Below are 21,227 nucleotides of genomic sequence, written 5' to 3'. Positions count from 1 at the left end.
TCTACTTGTAATTCTCTCTCTCTCTCTCTCTCTCTCTCTCTCTCTCTCTCTCTCTCTCTCTCTCTCTCTCTCTCTCTTATCCCATTCTTTATCGCTCTACCTGATCTCTTTCCTTCAGAACCTTCTCAATGAGCATATCCTCTTCTCCATCCCCTCTCCTCTCCTCCCCTTCTGTCTTATCTACATCTCTTCTCAGGCAATTACTAAGCAAATTAAAACTGTATAAGGGATAGGGGTCTTCCTTCCCTTTCTCGATTAGGACGTTAAATTTACCCTGGACACGTAATTCCATCATCTGTGTGTCCTGTGCTTAGGTTTGATTTGATTTTGTGAAGCTAGATTGCGTTATGTTAGGTATAGTTAGGTTAGGTTAGAGTAAGTTAGGTTACATTAACGCCCGTATTCAGAAACGCCTTCCTCTCTCACTGCGATAATTTTGCAAGGCCACATAGATAACTAGGTGGGTTTTCAAGACAGATTCTCCTTTCAATAAACTAGAAATCTTGCCAATCTATCACAAGAAGCATAAAAAATACTCTTAAAAAACAAATATTTTCAACAGGAGCCTTTGGAAAGTAGTGATGTGAAAGAGCAAAGCCTTTCAGAATAAGGGCCTGTAAGTTTGGTTAAGTTAGGTTAAGTTAGATTGACGAGTTGGTCATTATAAAGGAATGTAACACCCAAACCAGCAATAAATCTCGCGTTTTCTTTCAGTGAAGCAAAAGAGCTAGAAAAAAAAATCTCTCTCTAAGGAATAGTTTACTTCATTAAACATCTGAAAATGACACATATTGTATAGTATCAATTCCTTGGTCCTAATTTTTGTGTCACAGGAAAGCGTTTAAGCAAAATTTTCTTGTTAATTCTCCATAACTTTTGATCTTGAAGAGATTACTATGGAACATTCATAATTCTCATCCTTTAGAAATTGCCATAGTTGTGTGGCTAATTAGAAAATTAAGCTTCTTTCATGTACGTGACACGGAAACTTTCTCTCACGCTGCTTTATGAAAATGTCCATATCTCTTCCTCGAATGGGACATAACGACGCTCTTTGCCGCAGGAAGGGACGGCCACTAGGAGCCTTCTCATTTTCCTAATTTGGTTTTATATTAACGGTAAAAAATAAAAATGAAAAACAAGAACTATCTGATTTACTAAATAACATTGTGTTGCACCAAAATAAACTCCGTATCTGCTATTTTCTTATATCTGTTCCTCCTCGTTTCTTCCCTCACAAGACCTCCGTTTCCCCTTCATTACTTTCTTTCCTCATTGTCTCCCTTTCTATCCTTCCTTCATAGTGTGTTCCTTTCTTTCCTTTCCCTTTCTCTCTATTCTTCCCCACCACATCTCTTTTCCTTTTCTTCCCTTTTTTTTATCGGACACAGGCTCCCCTTCCTCACAACATCTCCCCTTCCTGCCTTTTTTTCCCCATTGGCAGTCTTCCTTCCCTCACAACCCCTCTCCCTTCCTCCCTACCTGCAAACCAACCTCTCCTCCCCCCTCCCTTCCTCCCGCCGTCCCAGCACTAATAACCCCAGAGCTATAAAACCTTTCCCCCTTTTCTCCCTCCTCCCCTGCGACACCGTAAGCCAATATTAAATGTCCAATTAAGGCAAATTAGAAGGCAGGGAATGAATGGCACAGCTCGATCGCCTGCCAGCCATTCCTGCCACGCCTGGGCTTAGAGTAGAAATGGGGCTTACTTGGAGATCGAGCTCTGGGTTAGGAATGAACTGAGAGCGGGATTGGGTGTTTAAAATGGGACTGAGAGCTGGGTTGGTTTGATGGGGGCCTACATTTCAGGTTTTCTTTTTCTTTTTTTTTATTAATTCCTTCGGTTTCAGTTCTCGTACTTGTAACTTTGGTAGTGTTTGGTGTTTTGGTTTCCTGGTCTGTTGGTTTCTTGAGGCACAGGTTGCTCTTACTCACAGTTTGCTCTTTCTGGTCTTGTGTGGTGCCATGTGATCTTGCTGTTGCGGAACCATAACTAAATCCACTCTTATTATATTCCTTTAAGTCTGTCTTTACCTGGTATTCTGTATTCCCTCCTTCCTATGACGTGATCTCTTTCATGAGGAAAAATTTTAGACCACCAATTTCCTGGTGATGCTTTTTACCTTTCTTTTTGTGACAGATACTCTTAGTGGGACTTTTTTGGGGGAAGAAGGTACAATTGCTGCCCTTGGCCAATGTCCCTCTCAAACTAAAAATAAGAACCCTTGTGGTCATTCTTTGGTCGTACCTGATGTTAGCGGTAGAAAGTAAAGACATATTTTTTCTATTACTCTATTGTTAAGTCACAGCAATAGTCTTAACCCTTTCAATACCATGCCGCGTTTCCTTATTCATTCTGGTTACTATTTGGTGATTCTATACAACTTCAGAAAGCTATGTGGGAATTTAAATAGTGAAAACTCTCGCCATTCATCTTCTGGCCTCCATAGACCCTTCCTAATGTAAATAAAACCGTCTAATACACCCAAAACTCATGGCTAAAAATGTGTCCCCATACAGAAGGAGTTAAGGTAGTCTTCATCTTCCAATTAATAAGTTCCTATTGCTTCTAACTCAACACTGGAATAACATGCAGTACTGATAGTGATGGAGGTGAACTGCGGAATTTGTGAAAGGAATCGAGACATCGCGGTGGTGCTGGTCGTGGTAGTGGCGGTGGTAGTGGTGGAGGTGGAAATGATGGTGGTGGAAGCTAGCAGTGGTGGTGGTGGTGGTGGTGGCGGGGAGTAGCGGTAATCATCGGTAGCGTCGGTGATAATGACGCTAGTAATGACGGTGGTGGAGATAATGATGGTGATACGGACGGTGGTAACGGGGGCGATAATGCGGGCCTGGAGGGGAGGAGGAGGAGGAGGAGGAGGAGGAGGAGGAGGAGGAGGAGGAGGAGGAGGAGGAGGAGGAGGAGGAGGAGGATGTGTTACGAGGGGACGAGGAGGAAACAAGGACAGGTTAGTGAGGAGGATAGTAAGAGGAAGGAAGGAAGGGATTGAGGGAGAGAGAGAGAGAGAGAGAGAGAGAGAGAGAGAGAGAGAGAGAGAGAGAGAGAGAGAGAGAGAGAGAGAGAGAGACGGGAGGTGGGTGGGAGGGTAGCTCGCCGGTCTTCATTACCACATATTAACAGGAATTAATTTCAAGCATCGGAGGGAGGGAGAGGAGAGAGGAGAGGGAGAGAGAGGAGAGGAGAGGGAGAAGAAGAAGCAGGGCAGCAGGCAACCCTCAGTCCGGTTTTGTGGGAAAAGTAAATTTGTAGGGTCAGAACACGAAGCTGGGGAGAAGGAAAGGGGAGAGGGGATGTAGGAGAAGATTGAGGGAGAGGGGAGAAGGGAGAGGGGAGAGGTGAGAGTGTACAAGATCGGAGAGAAGCTGGAGGAAGAGAAAGGGGCTGTAGAACTCTAACGGGTTGAAGGGGAGAAGGGGTGAGGAGGAAGTAAAGAGGAGATAAGGGAGGAAAGATGGGAACAGGTGAGGAGGAGGAGCAGGAGGAGGAAGAGGAGGAGGAGGAATACAAATACAAAGGAATACAAAGGAAAGCCAAACAGCAACAGACCTGTTGGTCCTTTCGAGGCTGCTTGGTAACTACTTCCAACTGGCTACAGATAAGAGAGACAGGACAGTACAGGAGAAGGCTCCTCCCCACCCACCACTCCCTCCAGCTTTCGCTGGCATGGAAAATAGCTTGGAAAAGTACCATGCAGTATGGAAAAAACTGACATGGAATTTTCACAGGAAAGGATGAAAGGAGATTCTATTATTCACCCTACGGTGAACTCTACATATCTATCTATAAGAAAGTTAATATAGTATCATGTTTAATTATTCAGACAAGAAGAGAGCTTGTTGGGGGTTATTCTTTAAATATTTATCAATTTTGTTTTTGAATGATGCAATGGAAGTACTGTTTACTATTTCTGAAGGAAGCTTATTCCAAATGTTAACTATTCTATTAAAGAAAAAGTGCTTTGCCTCGTGGGTTTTAAAGCGTTTTGGTGTAATTTTAAATCCATTATTCCTTGTTATGGTGGAATGATCAATAGTAAAATATTTATTGACATCAAGGTTGTTGTATCCCTGAAAAATTTTGAAAACTTCGATTAGGTCTCCTCTTATCCTGCGCTTTGTTAAGCTGAATAAATTTAATGCTTCCAGTCGTTCCTCATACGGCTTGTTTCTCAATCTCGGAATCATCTTGGTCACTCTACGCTGGATCCTTTCCAGTTTTTCAATGTCTTTTCTGTAATATGGTGACCAGAACTGCACACAGTATTCAAGCTGAGGACGCACCAATGAGTTATATAAAGTAAGGATAACTTTTTCTGATTTAAATTCAAAGGTTCTTCCAATGAACCCAACTAATTTATTTGCATTCTTTACTGCTTCTGTGCAGTGTTTGCTCGGCTTGAGATCTTTAGACACCACAACACCAAGATCTTTTTCATTCTCAGCACTTTCCAGAGGTACATTACTCATTACGTATTTTGCTTGTACATTGTTACTTCCAATGTGTAAGACTTTACACTTTTCTATATTGAATTTCATTTGCCATTTTCTGCCCAGCGTGTCAGTTTATTTAAGTCACACTGTAGTTCTTGCCATTGTGACGTTGATGTAACTTTGCTCATTATTTTGGTGTCGTCCGCGAATTTGCTTATTTTACAAGTGATTCCTTCATCAATATCATTAATATAAACAATGAAAAGAACTGGTCCTAATACAGAGCCTTGAGGAACACCACTTTTCACATTGTGCCACTCTGATTCTTTTCCATTTATAACAACTCGTTGCTTTCTGTCAGAGAGCCAGTCTTCCAGCCATTTCAGGGTATTTCCAGCTATGCCGTGAGCTTTTACTTTGCTGATTAGCCTCTTGTGAGGGACAGTGTCGAAAGCTTTCTGGAAATCAAGATAAATAACATCCACTGCTTTTGTCTCGTCATACGAGTTAAAAACTTCATAAAAGAAGTCTAGTAGGTTTGTTAAGCAGGATCTCTTGTTTCTGAAACCATGTTGTGAATCCTTCATGATCTTATTTTCTTCTAAAAATTTGACAATCTTATCTCTGATTATCGTTTCCATCAGCTTGCACACTACTGAAGTAAGGCTGATTGGTCTGTAATTAGCTGGGAGTGATTTATTTCCTTTCTTGAAAATGGGCGTGACATTTGCTAGCTTCCACTCCTGGGGACTTTCCTGCTTGTAAAGTTTTATTGAATATAATCGTGAGTGGTTTCACGAGCTCATTTTCGCTTCTTTGAGAAGCCTGGGTGATATCTTGTCTGGTCCAGGCGTTTTGTTTACGTTCATGCTGTTCATGACTGTGAGGATTTCATTTTCTGTAACTATGAAGTCAGGCAGTGTTTTGCCTTGTGCCTGAGGCTCTGGCATGGGCAGACTATTTTGGACATCTTCAGTCGTGAAGACTGTTGAGAAGAATCTATTTAGGACGTTTGCCATTTCAGCTTCGTTATCTATTTGGTTTCCGTTTTCTGTTATGAGTGGACCAATTGTTGAGGCTAAGACTCTTTTGGATTTTACATAACTGTGAAATTCCTTTGGGTTGGTTTTACAGGAGTTTGCGATCTGAGCTTCTACAGATTTTTTGCTGCTTTTTATCAACTTTTTTGCTTTTCTACGCAATCTGTCATGCTCTAATTTATCATTATTATGCTGTGTTAATTTGTATTTGTTGTATGCTTCTTTCTTTGCTAGAAGACAGCTTTTAATTTCATTATTCCACCATTTCGGTTTGGTGTTTAGTAGTTTCCTTCTGTTTCTTAGTGGTATACACATCTTAGCTGTATCATTTATCTTTTCAGCAAACACCTCCCATGTCTTATCTACATCTGGTGTTTCCAGCAGTATATTCCAGTCAATGGATGCAAGCTGCATACGGAGTCTTGTGTAGTTTGCACGCCGATAGTCTGGCACTTTTTCTTTACTTTCATTCACTTTTCCTTTGTCAAAATTTATGGTGAATTTTAAGGTGCGATGATCGCTGGAACTGAATTCTGGTCCAATTTCCACATTTTCAATAGTATTCTCATCATTTGTTAGAACGATATCAAGGATATTGTTTCCTCTTGTCGGATGCTTGATGTGTTGGTGGAGGGAGCTTTCAAGCATGCTATTATACAGCTGCTGGCCAGCGTGAGCTGTCAGTGGTTCGCCCCACCTTGTGACTGGAAGGTTAAAATCTCCCATAATTATGCAATTGTTTACGCAGCAAATGTCCGCGATTTGTTCATACAATTGTTCGTCTGTGGCGGGTGACTGGGCTGGAGGACGATAGACGAGACCTAATGATATTCTTCGGGATTTATTTTCTATATGAATGAAATTGACATCTATGTTTGCAATGGTTGAAGTTGGCATCACACGAGCACGAAGATTACTTTTAACGTAAAACATTACACCGCCCCCTGTACGGTGAGATCTTTCGCTACTAAAAATGTTATAGCCATCAAGTGAGTATTCTGCGAGGTAATCTCTGTGTGTTGTATTAATCCAAGTTTCTGTGATGCCGATGATGTCATAGTTTTCTTGATGTATAAGAGCTTGGAGCTCATTAAATTTATTTCGTAAACTACGGGCATTGAAATAGCAAGCTCTGATCTTGCCTGAGGAGGAGGAGGAGGAGGAGGAGGAGGAGGAGGAGGAGGAGGAGGAGGAGGAGGAGGAGGAGGAGGAGGGAAAGGGACGCGTGCAAAACAGTCATTCCAAACATTCATTCGAAACTTAAAAATGTGTAGAGAAGTGGTGGTGGTGGTGGTGGTGGTGGTGGTGGCGGTGGTGCTGGTGGCGGTGGTGGTGTCAAAGAAACGGTCAAAGAAACGTCACAGAGCTGATATGGTGATGGAGACAATACACACACACACTCACACACTCTCTCTCTCTCTCTCTCTCTCTCTCTCTCTCTCTCTCTCTCTTTCCGTCCTACTCTTACCCCTCATCTCCTCCCAGAAATAATGAATCACGTGTAACTAAGATGAAATATAGACTGATCAATTTGCAAAGTAATTTCTACCGCCCCATTCCGTCTCCAAATAAAGAGCTGGTGTGGCGCGCGGGACAAGAAGCAGCGCCCATCAAGCAACATTCTTCACGGCCTGACCATAAATTCTCTCCTGTCACTGGCCCACACGATCAGCTGATCCGGTGTAAACAAAGACGCACCCCTGAATTATTCGTCCTCCTCGTCTTTCTACTGCAGTGGTGGTGGTGGTGGTGGTGGTGGTGGTGGTGGTGTGGTGGTGTGGTGGTGGTGGTGGTGTGCGTGAGGGAATCTGTATGTTGAAGCTACGATTGTGTTGTAAAAATGGTGTATTGAGTTCAGTTGGTGGATTAATTTTTGCTTTTTTCCCTTTTTTTCTTTGGTTATTTCTATCTACATGCTCTCTCTCTCTCTCTCTCTCTCTCTCTCTCTCTCTCTCTCTCTCTCTCTCTCTCTCTCTCTCTCTCTCTCTCTCTCTCCATGTCTACAAGTTTTCACCCTGGCAAACTATTTGGACAGCCGGACAAACACACGCGATTAATGAGATATGCGGTGGAAGTGCGGCAAGGCAGGCGGTGGTGGCGGCGGCGGCGGCGGTGGTGGTGGTGGCGGCGTGTAATTTCAGTGATCAGCGAAGCATCGAGGAGCGACAAGAACCCAGCGCTTGTTAGTGAGGCGCGGCGCCCAATTATACGATGGACGTGGAAGGTCGGAACATTAATAATAAAAGCCAACGACCCATGTGTCTTTTTCTCCTCCTCCCTTACTCTCCTTCTCCTTCTCCCGCTCTCTTCATCTTTAAATTAAGTTGCAACTCAGGAGGAACGAAGGAAGAGGAGATGGAGGTGGTAGGGTATGCAAATATGTGTCTAATGGTAATACATGTTAAGAACTCAGTGTGTTTGTTAATTTGATGGCTCTCGTGCGTCTAGGTACACAGTTTGTTAAGAGGTACTAATAGTTTTTAGGTGTTTGATGATTCTGAAAAAATAAACGTTAATTCTCTACATAATTAGGATATTTGCCGTTTCTTTAACTCTAACTAGTCACTTCAGTGCAAAATATAATCGAAGAATCTGGGAAAAATAAGAGATGAAGTTAAATAGTTTGTGCGTGTTTTAAAGGAAGCAAGAACTACATCAACACCCATCATCATCACCACCACCACCACCACCACCACAACCATCACCACAACCACCACCTTGTGATCCAAACACTGACACAGCCTCCACACATTCCAGGCCTCTCGGGTTCTCTTCCATCACAAAACACATTTACCAAAACCACAAACTTCACGCATTCTCCAACCTTCACCTGCCACTGCACCATCTTCATTCCTCGTGCGCTCCACAACTCACACACAGCCTCCAGACACATCCCAATCCACAGGCACATTCCATCACAAAGCACATCAACAATCTCCACTAACTCTCCCACTTTTATCTCCCACTCCACAACTCACACTCAGAACATTTTATCCCGTTTTTACCAGCACCCCTTTCCCCCTCCACAACCTCCACTAAAGACTCTCTCCTCCCAAGACTTCACAATCTCTCTTTCTTTCTCTTCCTAGGTACCTATTTCGTCCCCACACATCCTTCATCTCTCCATTGCTTTAGAGGACTTCAGCTATTCCAGGCTCTAAGCGATGGTCGAAAATTGGTCGATAAAAGGAACATTTTCACGGCAGTTGGCAGGGAGTCCCCGGGGCGGCCAAACAGCACATCAGCAGGTTACAAATGGGTGGCGAGCAAAGTGTGTTATTGCTGCTTCACACTTCCATCCATCGCCCGTCGTCCGTCACTGGTAATTGTGGTTTTCCACCGAAGAAAAGAGAGAGAGAGAGAGAGATTGAGGAAAGGAGGGAGGGAGGAAACGAGGGAGTGGGAATGCGGGTAGTAGTAGTAGTAAGTAGTAGTAGTAGTAGTAGTAGTAGTAGTAGTAGTAGTAGTAGTAGTAGTAGTAGTAGTAGTAGTAGTAGTAGTAGTAGTAGTAGTAGTAGTAGTAGTAGTAGTAGTAGTAGTAGTACAGTAGTAGTATGCATGAGGGGTGTATAATGGTAAAGATTTGATTGGTAGTTATAACAAGGCTTTCCGATCACAAGTTCAATGTCAGTAACCCTGCCATCATCATCATCATCATCATCATCATCTCTCTCTCTCTCTCTCTCTCTCTCTCTCTCTCTCTCTCTCTCTCAAGGTCCTGTACGTCCTCCGGCTACTCATCGGTCTTCCCTACCTCAGTACGACGTCTTGTTTTCTATTACTAAAAACACACACACACACACACACACACACACACACACACACACACACACACAAACAGAGTAGTGGTTAGCACGCTCGACTCACAATCGAGAGGGCCGGGTTCGAGTCCCGGTAAGCGGCGAGGCAAATGGGCAAGCCTCTTAATGTGTGGCCCCTGTTCACCTAGCAGTAAATAGATACGGGATGTAACTCGAGGGGTTGTGGCCTCGCTTTCCCGGTATGTGTTGTGTGTGATGTGGTCTCAGTCCTACCCGAAGATCGGTCTATGAGCTCTGAGCTCGCTCCGTAACGGGGAAGACTGGCTGGGTGACCAGCAGGCGACCGAGGTGAATACACACACACACACACACACACACACACACACACACACACACACACACACACACACACACAAGTAACGCAGCTCATACATGATAACGAGAAGCCTAACTGGAGCACGTGGCACGGCACAGGTGAGTGCAGGCCGCTTTCATCACGGCACTGAGGGACACGTGCGCCGTGAGCCAATTCATGATATACGCCATTCAAACAACCTATTCAGCCACTTGAATATGTATATTTTTCCATATATCACCATTTTAATGTGAATTAGAGCAATGATACTTTATGGAGACGACAGGTGAGGTAAGGCTGGCATTGACATGCAGGTGTGTGGGAAGAAGGGTGGCAGTGTTGCCTAATGGACGGCGGACGTAGCGCACGTGTGCCTCCCTGTGTCTCGCCGCTGTGTGTGGACACCTGTCTGTCATCTCTGAAGAATACTAATGTACACTTACAAGGTATAAACTTTAGTGAATCTCATGTCTCGAATATAAACCAACATATGTATTACAGAACTGCCATGTTAAGAATTCTGAAAAAAAAAACATCCAATAGGCGGAGAGAATTTCCAGACATTTTCTCCTGTATTTTTCGGAGATAATTTGCACAAAACCATATCGTTTTGAACATCTGTATATTAAAAAAACATCTATAATATATCAAGCGTAGAGGAAAACATTTCTACAAAAGACGAAAGTTTTACATTGAAGTTTTAAAAATATTCTGCTTTATCACAATAAGAGTTGCACGTAAGAGATTAAAGCAGCATTCAGGGAAACATTCAGGTCCAACAGAAAGGTATCAGTGCAAGGGTTCTGTCAAGGCCAGTCCTTTCCCAAGCAGCTGGAAGGATTCCCTCCAGCATGAATGAAGTGAAGCAATAAATGAGCACCATTTTGCTCTTTCACATCTAGAAAGGTGTTCATTCCATTTATTAGTGATGAGATCGGATAGGCCTGAGTGTGACAACAAGGTCACAATTCCTCGATTTACATCCGTACCTCACTGCTAGGTGAACAGGGCTACGTGAAAGGAGACACACCCAAATATCTCCACCCGGCCGGGGAATCGAACCACGGTCCTCTGGCTTGTGAAGCCAGCGCTGTAACCACTGTGTGTGTGTGTGTGTGTGTGTGTGTGTGTGTGTGTGTGTGTGTGTGTGTGTGTGTGTGTGTGTGTGTGTGTGTGTGTGTGTGTGTGTGTGTGTGTGTGTGTGTGTGTGTATTGAACCCCATCGTTAAACTCTCTCCCCTGTCACTTTTGCTACCATTATCAACCGCTGCTCCATTACTACCCCTACCCCCTACCCCTGCCACCACCACCACCACCACCATCACCTTCCCGCCAGCACGATGATTTAGCAAACAGCTGAGGATATCGTCAAACATTAACCTTCAGTACTCGTTCCCCACACATATTGGCGACTGTACATCCTCTCCCCATCACTCGAAAAGCACCTTCGCTATACTCTCTTCTCCGGCGCCTTCTTCGGGATAGAGAAGTTAGTTATCCTTTCATGTTTACTTGTTTACCCGGACTTGTAATGTTTTGGTCAAGTAATGAAGATTTGTACAGGGCAAAACTCTCTCTCTCTCTCTCTCTCTCTCTCTCTCTCTCTCTCTCTCTCTCTCTCTCTCTCTCTCTCTCTCTCTGACCTATAACAAAGGCCCAGTTTCAACGTCACTCGTTTTCCGTCTGTTAGGTAACCAAGCAAACCCTTCAGCCGTAATAGATTCCACAGCCACGTTTGAACAGCTGATAAGGTAGCTTTGGAAAGGCGTGGGCCAATTCCAGTCTTTTCGTAAGCTGTCTCACCAAATTCCAACCTTGTTAGTACACGTCCGAACAAATATAAACGTTGGATAATATACGAGGACTGTGGAACCGGACCAAAAACAAAACAAAACAATGGGAAATAATAAAAGAAAATAATTAGTGCCCCGCCTCACCACTCTGCCAACACCACACGTGGCACTCCAATCTGGCGCCAAGAAACACGCTGCTTCTCGCTCTCCTCCCGTCCCCACCCCACGACCAACGCAATAAGGAGGACAGCGAGCATAAATAGAACACAAGCGCTATTACTGTATACACCCATGCCAACCTGCACCACACGACGCGTTACCCACAATACTGGCCGTTGCTCACAAATTATAATGGTAGGTATGAATAAATAAGCAAGTTAGGATGTCAGTAAATAAGTAATCGACCGATATATAACTAAATGAATAAGTAGATAAAGAGATAGATAAATTAGAAAATAGATTGACGGATATATAAATAGATAAATAAAAAGTATTTCAGTAATTAACAATCCCTTATCGATTACCTGAGAAGTGAAACAAAACTAACTTGCAAAAATTGAAAAAAAAAAAAATTCTTGATCAATATCTAAGAAATTAAACGAAATTAGCAAAAACCGAAAAATAGTGAAAAAAGATTAAAAAAAAATCTACAAGTTTAAACTAAACACAACAACAACCCAGAAGAAAAGCGAAAAAAAAAAAAAGAGCGACGGGATCTGTTCTCCCTCTCTTAGCAGCAGTCCAGAAGTGAGGTGAAGGGCGGCGGTCGGAGGTCAGTGTGGTCCCCCTTTGGTCAGCGGCTGTCACAGGGCTCCCCACACGCCATCCTCCCCGTTAGCATGCGGTTACCCACTGTCCTCTCTATCCATTACCGCCCACACCGTAATTGGTGTCGAGGAGGCTTGTGTCTGGTCTGCGAGGAGGCGCGGCTGTCCAGACTGTCCAGGTGACCGATAACCAGACAGCAGTGGACGCCAGGACTTATAAACACTGAGACCCGGTTATGTAAAGTGAAGGGTGTATTTAAGGAGGCTAAGTAACTAATCGGCTTCAACACTCACCACTTCCGTAGGTCCTTAATATGCTGCTTCGGGTTTTGCTTAAAGTTCACGTGAATGGTTTCTATTTAAAAGGACAGCAATTAAGATGAAGGTTATGCTGAAGGGGATAAAGTAGTCATTCGATATATTTCTTTATTTACGTCTTACTCAACTGCTACTATGTTATTTTTCTACTTGTCATAGCCTTTACTTAAATCCATTAGTACCATGACGCGTTTTCGTATTCATTTTGCTTACTATTTGGTGATTTTATACAGCTGCAGAAACTTATGTGGGGTATTAAAATAGTGAAGACTCTAGCCATTAATCGGTTGACCTCTATAGACTCTTCCTAATGTTAATAAAATCGTCTAATCGTACACAAATCTCAAGGTAAAAATGTGTCCCAGTATTGAAGAGGGCTAAAACAACAACACCACTTGCTACATCACCACTAAACAGACAACGACACTACAAATCAACACCATCTTCTCACAATAACATACATAAATTCACTCCAACATCACCACCATGCACACTACCACACACAACACAGACAACACCCTTGAATACCCCACTGCACTCCTCAATAGCTAACTCAGACCACCACCATCACCACCACCACCACCACCATCACAACATCAGCCAACCCCGCCCAGCCACTCTAGGTTGACAGGAATAGTGGTTTAAGAGCCCCGATGGAGATTTACCGGACTAGTGCGGTACAGATGCGGTTTTCGGTGGCTTCAGCTAATTTACCCGGGGACATGGAGGGGAGAGGGGCTGAGGGGGCTGAGGGGGCTGAGCGAGGGGTAAGATGTTTGTTTTGGGTTGAACGTAAATTGCCGTGTCGCGTCCGTGGTGAGCGTGCGTGGTTCGTTAGTCTCAGCGGTGGAACTGGGTCTTGGAGGTGGGGAGGGGGCTATCTGTGGTGGTGGGGGTCTTGAAGGAGGTCTGTGGTGTTGGTGAGTTTTTTTTTAAGGGGGGGCTGTAGGTGGGTTGGGGTCTTGGAGAGGGGCTGTGGTGGGGGTCTTAAAGGGGACTCTCTGTGGTGGGGGTCTTCAAGGGGTCTGTGGTTGGTGGAGATTCTTCGAGGGGACCATAGTGGGGGTCTTAAAGGGGACTGTCTGTGGTAGGAGTCTTCAAGGGATATGTGGTTGTTGGGGATTTTGGAGGGGACTATAGTGGGGTCTTGAAGGGGACTGTCTGTGGTGGGGGTCTTGAAGGAGGGGCTGTAGGTGATGGGGGTCTTGGAGGGGACTGTGGGTGGTAGTGGGGGTCTTGAAGGAGGGCTGTAAGTGGTGTGGATCTTGGAAGGGGGACTGTCTGTGGTGGTGGGGATCTTGAAGGGGACTGTCTGTGGTGAGGAGTTTTTAAGGGGAGGGGCTGTAGGTGGTGAGGGTCTTGGAGGGGTCTGTAGGTGGTGGGGGGGTTTTAAGGGGGGCTGTGGGTGGTGGGGCTCTTGGAGGAGGCCAGTGGTGGGGGTCTGAGGGTAGCGAGGGAGTGACTGAGTTAAGGGATATCAAGTCGTCGTTTTGTTATCCTTCTACTCTTACTTCTATTCTCCTTCCTACTCTTTCTCTTACTTCTCTTCTTACCCCTATTCCTCCTCCTCTTTCTCCTCCTTCCCCCTCTTCCTCTTTCACGTAATAGGCAAAAAAAATATCAGTCACATAATTCCCTCGAAATAACAACAATAATAGCGAAAATAATAACAATAACAACAACAATAACAATAAAAATAATAATAATAACAACAACAATAATAATAAAAATAACAATAAAAATAGACTGTGCTCACCAGGGCTCGAACCTGGGACCTTCTGTGTGTTAGACAGATGTGATAACCACTACACCATGAGCACCTGATACCATTTACTCTCACTAGCCATCAGCATCCTCGTGGCTTCATCATGAGTGGAGGACTATGAAAGAGAGGGAAAAGTAGATATATAGACACCTCCCTCTCTTTCCTCCCCTTAGCGCTCCCTCACAGACCCCCACAGTATCTGACCAGCGGGTAAGGAAGGTGTGTTGTACTCTGTTGTACTTTCTTTTCTCGCTACTCTGCAACCATCACTCTATTCTGACTTTCTCCATTGCCTTCTCTTCACTCTCCGTTTATTCCAGGCCACCCAAGCAAGGTCTCAAACACACTTCACCTCATGGACTATTTCGCGTGTCACTCACACTTATACTTACACTCACTCACTCACTCACTCACTCACACACACACACACACACACACACACACACACACACACACACACACACACACACACACACACACACACACACACACACACATCTTATGGACAGAGAACGAATCCTACATAGGTGAAGAATGATGAGCTACAATGAGAAAAAGATTTATACGAGAGAGAGAGAGAGAGAGAGAGAGAGAGAGAGAGAGAGAGAGAGAGAGAGAGAGAGAGAGAGAGAGAGAGAGAGAGAGAGAGAGAGAGAGAGAGAGAGAAGACCGATATTTCGTAGTATTTATATACCTGAGGAAGACCATAATTATATTACCTCAAGGATGGAAAAAAAATCACCTCTCGAGAATGGTGAAAATACTGTACCGTTGCAGCAGAATGTAACTAAACGGTATTTGATGTATAGTAAATAATGCTGGAAAAAAAGGAAGAAATTAACGAAAAATACATCTTACTATAAAAAAAATATAAAAAAAACAGTTAAATATACCAAAATAAACAGATAAACAAACACACACACACACACACACACACACACACACACACACACACACACACACACACACACACACACACACACAGAAAAAACAACAGCTAAATTAACTAAACTAACTAACTAAACAAATAAATAGATAAAAAGACAAAAATAGAAAACATTGTACCAAGAATAGTCAACACAAATTTAGCTACAATGAAAAGAAAACGAGGACTTAAGTTACTAGAAGAATGAAAAGGGGTGAATGTAGGTTGTGATGGGTGAAAGATGAGTGTCTAAGGCGGGTGATATGAGGGTGAAGGGTGTCTGTGGCAGGTGATGGGTGAATGAAGTGTCTTGGGGGATGATGGGTGAATTAAGAGTGTCTAGGTGATGGAAGGGAGGAGGGTGTCTGGGGCGGGTGATGGGTGAATGAAGGGTGTATGGAGCGGGTGATGGGTGAATGAAGTGTCTGGGGGGGTGATGGGTGAATGGATGATGTCTAAGGCAGGTGATTTAAGTGAAGGGTGTTTGGAGCGGGTGATGGGTGAAAACGTGTCTAAGGCGGGTGATGGTAGGGTGAAGGGTGTCTGTGGCGAGTGATGGGTGAATGAAGAGTGTCTGGAGCGGATAATGGGTGAATGAAGGTGTCTGGGGCGGGATGGGTGAATGAAGGGTGTTTGGAGCGGGTGATGGGTGAAAAGCGTGTCTAAGGCGGGTGATGGGAGGGTGAAGGGTGTCTGTGGCGGGTGATGGGAGTGAATGAGGAGTGTCTGTGGCGAGTGATGGGTCAATGAAAGAGTGTCTGGAGCGGATAATGGGTGAATGAAGGTGTCTGGGGCAGGATGGGTGAATGGTGGGTGTCTAAGGCGGGTGATGGGAGGGTGAAGTGTGTCTGTGGCGGGTGATGGGAGGGTGAAGAGTGTCTGTGGCGAGTGATGGGAGGGTGAAGGGTGTCTGCGACGGGTGATGGGAGGGTGAAGGGTGTCTGGAGCGGGTGATGGGAGGAGGCTGAGGCGTCTCTCCTTCGCCCCACCAGTCAGTTGACAGCAAAACAACACTCCTAATAAGCATATCACCTGTAGGAGGCCGACTGACGCCCCCAGCCCTTCAAACATCCCCTGCCTCGCCATGCCGCAGAGAGAGAGAGAGAGAGAGAGAGAGAGAGAGAGAGAGAGTGGATGGGTTGTTCGGTGGATAGGAGGAAAGCAAGGAAAAACGAGGAATTAAATGAGTGAATGAACAGATAAATGTAACCGGATAGATATTATGATTGATGGACTGAACGAGAGAGAGAGAGAGAGAGAGAGAGAGAGAGAGAGAGAGAGAGAGAGAAATCGTATAACTAAGCACAACACAGAGACAACACAAGACTCTCCTTTTGTGGTTACTCGTGATGTCATGAAGCACACACACGTTATCCACTCTTCTTCATGTACTGCCAACTTCCTCACCTTCCTCCCACCATCTTGTCCACTTCCCTCCCTAACCTCTCTATATCCACCCTGAGCTACACTCGTCTCTTCGCGTCCTCAAGGCAGAAGGACACTACTCATCTGCCTCTCCGTCACTTCCTTCCTTTCATTCCACCTACTCTGCACTCCCCACGTTCCTCCCATCAAGATCCCCAATTTCCTGCGTCCGTGTTGAGAAAGGAAGGTGCGAAGAGCGATAATTACATGTTTCTGAAGTGGTGATATGGACTATGAAGACTGATCGCTGGTGCTTCCTGGCAGAGTTGAAGCAGGTGGTGAAGGAAGTGGTGGTGGAGGAGGAGGAGGGACAGGGTGGTGTGAGAAAAGAGGAGTCAATGAGAAGAGAATATGTAGAATTGATGTGTTTTGTAGAATGCGTCATATCACACCATCCACGCGGACTAAAACGAAGGACTTTCAATTTCTACCTTGATTCTAAGACGAACTGCCAACCCGTAAAGCCCCTCCCACACACACACACACACACACACACACACACACACACACACACACACACACACACTTATCAAGAAGGAATTTTACATCACCTTGTAACACGAAGAGAGGCCGGTGAGCGGGACAAGAGGAGACAATTAACGGAGGGGAGAGAGAAGGGGGAGGAGGCGGAGGAGGAGTAGGTATGGGTGGAGGCGGACACATACGAGGAGGAGGAGAAGGAGGAGTGCGGCAGGTTGGAGTCGGTCTGTCTCGCCGCCACACAAACACACTTAACGACAAACCGTAGGCGTTATCGTGGACAGATTCCGCTGATAAAACTAATTACGAGTCATTATGTCAGCGGCAATTAGCGAACGGTCGGTGTCCTAGCGGCGGGGAGGAGAGATGTTATCACTGCCACCACCACCACCACCAACGCTGCCTCCTCCACCGCCGCCGCCTCCTCTTCCTTTTTCTTCTTCCTCCCCGCATCAGTCCCAAGGATCCCTTTCCTTCCCACCTCTGTTATCACAACCACCACCACTTCAAACCAACACCATCACCCATACCTTCCTTCGCCCATCACCATCACCACCAGTACCTTTTCCAACTTTTCCCTTTCCTTCCCATTCCACAAGCTACCACCATCACCCTCTCCATCACTACCCACACCACCACACTGTAATCATCACCTGCACCTCTCCTCTGCACCACCACCATCACCAACACAACGGGGAGGAAGTCAAGGCACCCTACATCCCTGCATGGCCCACCACAGCCAACCACAGCCTACAAAAGCTCTATAAAACACGGTGCTCCTCAGTTATCTATTATATGTTTTTTTTCATTCTTTTTATGTAAGAGGGGAAAGCTGGCCAAGAACAAGATAAAACAATAAAAAGGCCCACTTAGTTGCCACTCCCCTTGCAGGTCCGACAGAGTAACCAAAATAAAAAAGGGATAAATGTCTTGAAATCTCTCTCTCATATGAAGTTAAGTGACAGGAAGTTTGAAATAGAGAAGCAAGTAGGACATTCCAGAATTTACCAATATTGAAGTTGCTTAGCTTCTCTACCGCGGTGAAATACGTGTAATTGGGAAAGACGCTTTGAAAAAAAAAAGGAAAATATAACTAAACAAATAGGTAAAGAAAAAACACACAAATCAATGAGAGATAAATTCACGGAACATTTTTTGAAGGGAAAAACGCACAAAATTACTTTTTCTTTACCATCCAACCTCTAGTATGAATGAAAAAAAAAACACCAATAAAACATAAGAACAAGTAAATGCAATTCTCCCAACGTGGACATGCTTGTAGCTGTTTTTCACACATCCCAGCAAACACTGACGAAACCCACACCACGTAACTTAAACCAAAGCTTGCATGGCCATTACTAGAACTACAAGCAAGCAGGCTACCACAAGTCTACTAACAGCCCTGAGTCTATGCATCATTACTAGTGAGTCTTAACACCTTCAATACCATGACGCGTTTCCATATTCATTCTGCTTACTATTTGGTGATTTTTTACAGCTTCAGAAACTTATGTGAGGAATAAAATAGCGAAGACTCTGGTTATTCATTTTCTGACCTTTATAGACACTTCCTAATGTAAATAAAATTGTCCAATCACACCAAAAATTAATGCTAAAAATGCGTTCCAGTACTGAAGGGGTTAAAGTATTACCATGAACAAATAAATGAAATAACTAATAAGATCTCGCTGTAGCTGATGTCAAGTGGTAACCGAATAGAAGCTCGACACAGTGATAGATGAACTCGTAACGAAAATTTGAGTCCAGGAGCACGTGGATATAATACTTAATTTTGTCTTAATCCCTTCAGTACTGGGACATATTTTTACCACGAGTTTTGAGTGTGATTAGACCATTTTATTGACATTAGGAAGGGTCTATGGAGGTCAGAATTTCAATGGCCACAGTCTTCGCTATTTTAATTCCCCACATAAGTTTCTGAAGTTGTATAAAATCACCAAATAGTAAGCAGAATAAATATGTAAACGCGTCATGGTACTGAAGGGTTAAGATGGAGCAGTACTTACCACACGGTGTGAAGTAGAATGGAGCAACGTGTCCTGACCTGCGGAATGAATAAAACAGACTTAAAATGCGTTACAGAAAGTGTTTCGTTCGGTTCTATCTGCCGTATCATTTGTCAGGTGAACACTAACAAAGAGGAAAGAGGAAGGCGAAAGAGTGACGTGTCCTGATCTGCGGAATGAATAAAAAGACTTAAGATGCGTTACAGAAAGTGTCACATTAGGTTCTCTCTTTCGCTTCCTTCGTCAGATAAACACTATGAAAGAGGAAAGAGGAAGACAAAAATAAAGCTATGTGGAAAAGATGACGATGAAAAGAGATAAAAATGAAAGAAGTAAAGTTTATGTAAGAAAAGTGTCAGTAACTGAAAAGGATGGCGGAAAAGAAGAAAGGCAAAGAGCGAGAGAGAAAAAAAAAGAAAAGAGGAACAGGAAAAAATCGATAAGAAATGACTTGGAAAAAAGCAACACAATAACAAAAGAATAGAAAAAAAAATCCACAGTAGTATATATATATATGTAAACTTCCAACCACTTAACAATTCACTTATGTTTCCACTTATGTACTTCCTTTCTCTTATTCCCCATAAAGCACAAATCCCCTTACGCTGCTTCCACCACTCCCACCACCACCACCACCATACCACCATCCCATACTCTCCTCCTCCCGGCACTTCCTCCCGCTGATACAAAGCCATTCACCAACACAAACAGATCGAAGTGAATGCATCGGATTTAAGAGGCAGCGTCATAAGGCGTCATTACGAGGCCGGGCAGGAAGTGAACGCTGCCATTGTGACGAATACGAATCGTTAGCGAAACAGGGAAAATTACCCGTCCAATAAGTGGTGGTGTTACTGTCCTGGCGTGGAGGGTGACGGGTGGGAGTAGGGGGAGATAGTGGCAGGTAATGAACGTTGTGCATGGGAACGCTCTGGGATGGAGGAAGGTAGTGAGGCTTATGAGGGAGTGAAGGGAAGGTAATGAAGGTCAGAGGACTGTATTTTGAAACCCTTTGCTCTCTCACCATCACTGCTTTCCAAGGGCTCCAGTTGAAGGTACTAATCTTTTAAGAGTATTTTTATTGTTCTTTTGATAGATTGGCAAGATTTCTAGTTTGTTAAAGGGAAAAACTGGCTTAAAAACTCGGTTAATTGTGTCTGTGGCCTTGCAAAATTGTCGTAGGGAGGGGAAAGCGTTTCTGAATACGGACGATAAACGCTTCACACACACACACACACACACACACACACACACACACTCTCTCTCTCTCTCTCTCTCTCTCTCTCTCTCTCTCACACCATGACCATTTTCAAAGACCACAGAGACGATTAGCCGAGTTCTAAAGAGTATTTGTTCTATTGATAATGCAGAAAACTTGTTAACATATCACTAGAATCACAGAAACATCCTTAAAAACCCGTGTCACTTCAACTAGAGCCCTTTGAAATTAGTGAGGGTGCGGCGCGGAAGTGATTCAAAATATGGGCCTGAGGACGGAGGCGACAGTGGGATGAGAAGCGTAATGATTCAGGGATGGTTTGGATTATGGTGGTGGTGGAGGTGATGGGGAGGAAGGGACGGGATTACGGGGAGAAAGAGCAGCTGGGGGAAAGATTGCGAGTGATGACAACGGTTTTTTACGTGCAGATGCCATCAAATGTACTCGCCCTTGCTAAATTGTTTGACGTTACTAACTAGACTAAGTACTGGGAGGGGAGGGCGTCACGGCAGAGGTTACGGGAGTACATGAGAACACTTAAAACTTCAACTGAAAACTAAACAGCAGTATATTTCTCGTCCTTTGCGTGAAGAGCGTGAAGGTGATGACTCTAATGAACTAATAACGAAAAGATAGCGCAGTAAAAGACATATAACACAGCACAAGACTCCTCCTCACCCATCATTTCCTCCAGCTTGTGTTAGTGTAGAAATAGTTTTGAAAAAAACCGTGCCTCAAGGAAAAATAAAAAGAGATATGCTATTTTCCTTGGAAATTATGAAAAAAAAGACATTTTCTTATATAATAAACATGTGTGATGACGTAAAAATGAATTAAACTGATAATAAAACTCATTAAAGAAGCAATGAAATGAAAAAAAAGAACATACCACCCAAATTC

The 21,227-nt window shown here is 44.1% G+C and overlaps 1 protein-coding gene and 1 non-coding gene across 2 annotated transcripts; both read right to left on the bottom strand.

The window, feature by feature from the left end:
- Window positions 1-13,363: 13,363 nt before the first annotated feature.
- On the bottom strand, window positions 13,364-14,959 carry LOC123507275 (extensin-like). The gene is made up of 3 exons (XM_045260048.1): window positions 14,946-14,959; window positions 14,243-14,264; window positions 13,364-13,927 (listed from the first exon to the last, which is right to left on the bottom strand). The coding sequence occupies exons 1-3, from the start codon at window positions 14,957-14,959 to the stop codon at window positions 13,364-13,366; spliced, it is 600 nt and encodes a 199-aa protein (XP_045115983.1).
- Trnav-aac lies at window positions 14,234-14,306 on the bottom strand. The gene has a single exon. It is a non-coding gene; the product is annotated as a tRNA-Val (tRNA).
- Window positions 14,960-21,227: the final 6,268 nt, after the last annotated feature.

The sequence above is a fragment of the Portunus trituberculatus genome, chromosome 21, assembly GCF_017591435.1.
Source record: "Portunus trituberculatus isolate SZX2019 chromosome 21, ASM1759143v1, whole genome shotgun sequence".
Lineage (NCBI taxonomy): Eukaryota > Metazoa > Arthropoda > Malacostraca > Decapoda > Portunidae > Portunus > Portunus trituberculatus.
The sequence above is the reverse complement of the archived record's forward strand: the minus strand, read 5'-3'. Positions and strand labels throughout refer to the sequence as shown.